The sequence below is a fragment of the Aegilops tauschii genome, chromosome 1 (assembly GCF_002575655.3).
Source record: "Aegilops tauschii subsp. strangulata cultivar AL8/78 chromosome 1, Aet v6.0, whole genome shotgun sequence".
NCBI lineage: Eukaryota > Viridiplantae > Streptophyta > Magnoliopsida > Poales > Poaceae > Aegilops > Aegilops tauschii.
In genome coordinates this window covers 423,173,819-423,179,501 of record NC_053035.3, presented here as the reverse complement: position 1 = coordinate 423,179,501, position 5,683 = coordinate 423,173,819, and the positions used below count along the sequence as shown (strand labels likewise).

At 60.6% G+C, this 5,683-nt stretch overlaps 1 protein-coding gene across 1 annotated transcript; it reads right to left on the bottom strand.

The window, feature by feature from the left end:
• Positions 1–249: 249 nt before the first annotated feature.
• LOC141036321 (uncharacterized mitochondrial protein AtMg00860-like) lies at positions 250–627 on the bottom strand. Its single transcript, XM_073506358.1, has one exon. The coding sequence runs from the start codon at positions 625–627 to the stop codon at positions 250–252; it is 378 nt and encodes a 125-aa protein (XP_073362459.1).
• Between the last annotated feature and the right edge of the window lie 5,056 nt (positions 628–5,683).

The following is a 5,683-nucleotide window of genomic DNA, read 5'->3' as shown; positions in this document are numbered from 1 at the left end:
CCGGCGGCAGGTACTGGGTCTCGGCCCAGTCGATGAGGAAGTCGGCCAGCGTTTGGGACTTGATGGCGGTTCGGGCTAGTAGAGGATGGTGTGGGGAGCCAGCTCGATGGCCCACTCGGCCACTCGGCCTGAAGCATCTCTATTACCCATGATCTCAGCAAGCGGGGCGGTGCAGACGACCGTGATGGAGTGCTCTTGAAAGTACTGCTTGAGCTTCTTGGCGGCAAAGTACACGCCATAGCACATCTTCTAGTCATGGGGGTAATTCTGCTTGGAGGCTAACAGCACTTCACTTAGGTAGTAGACGGGCCTCTGGACTGGCTGTGCCTTGCCGTCTTCCGGACGCTCGACCACGATGACAGTGCTGACCACCCGGCTAGTGGCGCCAATATAGAGGAACATGGGCTCCTTAGCATCCGGAGTCGCTAGGACAGGCGGCGTAGTCAGCATTTTCTTGAGCTGGAGGAAGGCCTCGTCCGCCTTGTCATTCCACTCGAAGTGTGTGGTTTTCTTCATTAGCTGGTACAGGGGGAGAGCCTTCTCGCCCAGTCGACTGATGAAACCGCTGAGGGATGCCAAGCATCCGATGAACTTCTGGACGTCTCGCAGCCGGGTGGGCCTCTCCATTCGCTCAATGGCCTTGATCTTCACAAGGTTGCATTCGATGCCGCGTTCTGAGATAAGGAAACCAAGGAGCTGGCCGGCTGGGACTCCGAAGACACACTTTTCTGGGTTGAGCTTGATTTGAAAACGGCGCAGATTGTCGAAGGTCTCCTTGAGATCCTCCAGGAGGGTGCCACGCTTCTCTGTCTTCACCACAATATCATCTACATAGACGTGGGCGTTTCTGCCGAGTTGCTTGAGGAGGCACTTCTGCATGCAACGCTGGAAAGTGGCACCGGCATTTCTCAAGCCGAATGTCATGGTCAGGTAGCAGAAGGCTACGAATGGTGTGATGAAGGCGGTCTTCAGCCGATCGGTCGGGTTCAGTTTGATCTGGTGGTAACCAGAGTAGGCATCCAAAAAACTCAGTAGCCCGCATCCGGCTGTGGAGTCAATCAGTTGGTCTATCCGAGGCAGAGCAAACAGATCTTTGGGGCAGGCTTTGTTGAGGCTGGTGTAATCAATGCACATGCGCCACTTGTTGTTCTTCTTCAGTACAAGTACTAGGTTGGCAAGCCATTCTGGAAAGAACACTTCCATGATGAAGCCGGCTGCCAGAAGGCGGGCAATCTCTTCACGAACAATTCTTCTCTTTTCTTCTGACAGATGGCGGAGGGGTTGCTTGACTGGTTTTGAAATCCATCGAAACACCCGACATGTCTTTTTTGGGAGACCATGCAAAGATGTCCCGATTCTCACGGAGGAAATCGACGAGCTCACTTTCCTATTTGCTATCGAGGTTGGTCCCTACGATAGCGTGCCTCTCTGGGTGTTCCGGGTCCAAGGGTATCTTCTTGGTTTCTTTGGCCGGCTGGAAGGAGCCCTGGGTCTGCGAATCCTTGGGGTCTGGCGACAGGTCCGACTGCTTGCTGGCCATGGCACAACCCGGTCAAGGAGCTTCTTCTCGGCAGCAATCACAAGGGACTCGGCCAGCCGGCTGCTAGCGGTAGCACATGCGGCCGACTTCTTGTAGTCACCGGATATGGTGATGATGCCCTTGGTACCCGGCATCTTCATCTTTAGGTAAGCATAGTGTGGCACTGTCATGAACTTGGCCAGCACTGGCTGGCCAAAGAGTGCGTGGTAGGGGCTCTCCAGGTCCACCACCTCGAACCAGATTGGCTCGCGGCGGAAGTGATCTTTGTCTCCGAAGTGGACATCTATCTTGACCTTGCCGGTTGGAGAGCAGGAAAGGCCAGGTACAATGCCATGGAAAATAGTCCGACTGGGTTGGAGTTGCCTCTCTTTGATGCACAGCTTCTTCAAGGTGTCGCGGTAGAGGATGTGGATGCTACTACCGCTGTCTATTAGAACTCGGGAGAAGCGACAGGCTCGCCTCTCTGCTGAAAAGGTAGCATCATGCACCAGGGCCTATGAACCCGGGGAAGGCATCACTTCCGGGTGGTCTGCCCGGCTCCAGCTAATGGACCTCTCGGACCAATGCATAAACTCTGGGACTTCAGAGGCGACAGCATTCACCTCCCGGTGCTGCTGACGTCGGTTGTGCCTGTCGTCCGCTGTGTTGGTGAAGACGACAGGCTGCGTGCTCTTCGTGAACTCATCTTGGATCGCGCCGACCGGGCGGGCCGCCGGCTGCTGAGGAGGCGGAGCCGGCGGGCCAGCAGGCGGAGGGGGCAGTCCTTCGCCCTTGGCAATGCGGGTGAGCCAGTGGCACTTCCGGGTGGTGTGGTTGGACGGCTTCGCGCCGCTGTGGAACTTGGAGGGGCATCAAGGGTTTGCTCGAAGGAGAATGCGGGCAACCAAGCAGGCTTGCCGCCTTTCTGACGCTTGGGGCCGGGCTGCCCTTCCAGCTGCTGGTCTTCAACTGTTGCCACCTGCCGGTTGGTGGAAGCCGGCTGCTGGGCCTTGCGCTTGTTGTCGTTCGATTGTTGGCACCGACTGGAGTCGCCAACCGGCATCTGAGGAGCCGGGGGAGCACCTTTCTGGATGCGTCCACTCGGAGCTCCGACTTCATGGAAGAGTCGGCAGTGGCGTACTTGTCTGCTATGATCAGCAGCTCGTCGAGTGTGGCCGGCTCGTCGCAGAGGAGTCAGTGCTTGAGTAGAGTGCCCTCTTGGCACCCGGCAGTGAAGTATTCTATGGCTTGCACCTCATGCACCCCTTCGCAGGAGTTGCGCAGTTCAGCCCACTGCGTCAAGTCGCGGGTGGACTCGGTTGGGCCTTGGACACACAGGGAGAGCTGGCGGGGCTTGGGCGGCCGCTTGTAGGTGCTGGTGAAGTTGCGAATGAAGACTTCGGTAAAGTCCAGCCAGCTGTTGACGCTGTAGGGCTTGAGGCTGTTCAGACATGTCCGGGCCGTGCCCTAGAGCATGAGTGGCACGTACTTCACGGCAACGCGCTTGTTGCCATTTGCTATGTTGACGGTGGTGGAGTAGTCAACCAGCCAATCCTCCGGCTTCACGGAGCCGTTGTACTTGGGAGTGTCTCGAGGAAGCGAGAACCCTTTGGGGAAGGGCTCGTCGCGAATGCGGGGGCCAAAACAAGGCGGGCTGATCGCATCTTCTTCTTCTAGCGCCAGGGATCGAGCCAAGCGGTCGATCCGGTGGCGGGCGTCATTCTCTCCTACTCCTTCACGGGGGCCCAGCCGGCCTCCGAGAGTCGGGTGCTCAACTGGCGGCGGGGAGACGCGCCTCTCCCTGCGCGGGGCAGGCGGACGATCTCCCTGCCGTTCCACTGCTCGTGGACGGCCGTCTTGGTCGCGCTCGATGGTGATGCGTGTGCGGGTGCGGCTAGCAGCCGGCTCTTGGTCTCTTCGGTCGCGGGCGCCGCCAGTCGGCGTCCGGGAGGTCGCGCTGTGCTCTCGGCGAGGGGGGGTTCTCGGCCTGCAAGCCGGGTTCCACCACGCGGCGGCCGGTGTCTTGCTGCACGGCGGCCGCGTCGATGAGCTGCTGGACGCGCTCCGTCATGCAGCGACGCTCGTCGCCATCCAGGTGATCCAGCTCGTCTGCCGCCGCCTAGGCGGCGCGTAAGTTCTCCATCGGCGTGGCGTAGACTAGGCGGTCAGCCCCCAGCATGCTGGCGATGGCTGCGCCGCGCTGCCGGACCGTGCCCGCACGGCTGGGTTCGCCAGCAGCCGGCGTGCCGCCGACGGCGCTGTCGATCTCGCGCTCGTAGGCCTCGGTGAGGCGTCTCATGGCTACCAACTTGTTGGCGCTGTCGAGAAGAGCAACACGACACGCTTCCAGCGCGTCGCCGTTCGCACCGGGCGCTACGGGTGCAGACAGGTCCCGCATCGCCACCTGCAACGGGTCTCGGGCAGCCTCGTCGGAGGCTCCATCGTGGCTGATGACCAGCACCTCGGTGATGGTGCTGGCGTTGGCGCTGCTGTCAGCAGCAGGGAGCGGGTCGTCGAAGACCACCACGTCACCGGGGAAGGCATCAAAGGGCGTGGCGTCGGCGTCGATGACCATGTCGACGGGCGGGTCGGTGGAGCCAACGGACTCCAGGTCGGAGGCCGGCTCGGTGGCGATGTGAAGCTTGCCGAGGAGGTCGACAAGGCAGCTCTCGGAGCTGGCTGCGCTCGCGTTGGGTGCGGGCTCGTAGCGGATCCCGCCGATGAGATCAGTGAGGCAGCTCGCGGCGTAGGCAGCTTCCACGTCACGCAGCGTGTCGGTGCAAATGCCGTCGGGCGTGCCGGGCTAGCTGTGCTCGCCAAGAAGGAAGAAGGTTCCCATCCAGAACGTGTTTCTGGACGACGGTGCACCTTGCCTCACGGTGGGCGCCAAATGACGGGGATGTCGTGCGACATATGCCGGGGGGTGGCTTATCATCGATGAGGACAAGAGTATGTCGCCGGGCTCTAGAAGAGGGAGTGAGCGAGGCCGCATACGCCTGCAAATCTTACCCAGGTTCGGGACTCTCCGTGGAGATAAAACCCCTAGTCCTGCTCTACGGGGTCTCCGCATGATGACTATGATCAACAAGGTAGCTACAAGCTTGCTCCTTGAGCTGTTTCGGCTAAAGGAGGAAGAAAGGCAAGGCTAGCTCTGCTCCACTCTCTCTATGTGTGTGTGTGACTCCTAAGGTTCTGAACCCCTTGCATGGGGTGGCCTGGGGGGTTTATATAGGCCTACCCCCCAGGGGTACAATGGTAATCCGGCTGGGTGTAGGACCTGGCTGTCGGTGTCTTGGGGTGCCGGCTTCTCCGCCGGCAGCTGGGGCCCGCCGCCTGGTGGGCCTCGCCGACTGCCGTGATCTCGGCCGACAGGTAGGGCCCGCCGCCTGCGGGCCATGCCGACCGCTTTATACTATTGCCTTGCTCTTGATGACGGAGGCTTTGTCGGGGGGAGCGTGGCTACAGTCCCGCCGCCTGGCGGGCGTTTACTGTAGCCACACCCCGTCTTATCTGGTTAATGGCGCACAGACTCCAAGGGGGAGAAGGGCCGCCTGCTAAGAGCCGGCCTACCCATGTTGCCGCCTGCTTGGGGTTTGCCGCTTTCTGGGGCTCGCCGACAGGTAGGGCCCGCCGCCTGCGGGCCGTACCGACCGGCCATCGTGGGAGCATGGCTCCTCCTGACGTAAGTGATGTCACGGATCGCATGGCTATAGTGTCGCGCCGGGCGGGGGGTGTCCACCTGGTACGCCGCACCGTGGCCACGTTTTGTCCTGGATTCGGGGTGGTAGGTTGCACTGTAGCCACGCGCCATCTTGTCGGGATGATGTGGGTGCAAACTTTGAGGGGACGAGGGCACGCCTGCTAGGAGTCGGACCCCTTGTCGCCGTCTTCCGGTGTCTTGCCGCCTTCTAGCATCCGGCCTCCTAGACCAGCCGGCCCGTGAAGCCGGCCGTTCATCCAGGAGGTGTGAGGGGCGCAGCTAGCCCCAATATCTTGAAATACCATGGGGGGCTGATGAGGCTACCCGTGGTCATTTACTCGGACAAAGGGCGTGCGTCCAGCCCACCCGCGCGATGTCCCTTTCACCCCAAACTCGGCGCAAGTTTGGGCCGGGAATGGATAAAAAACGAACGAAATCCAAAATTTATCCGTTTGGGCCCACGC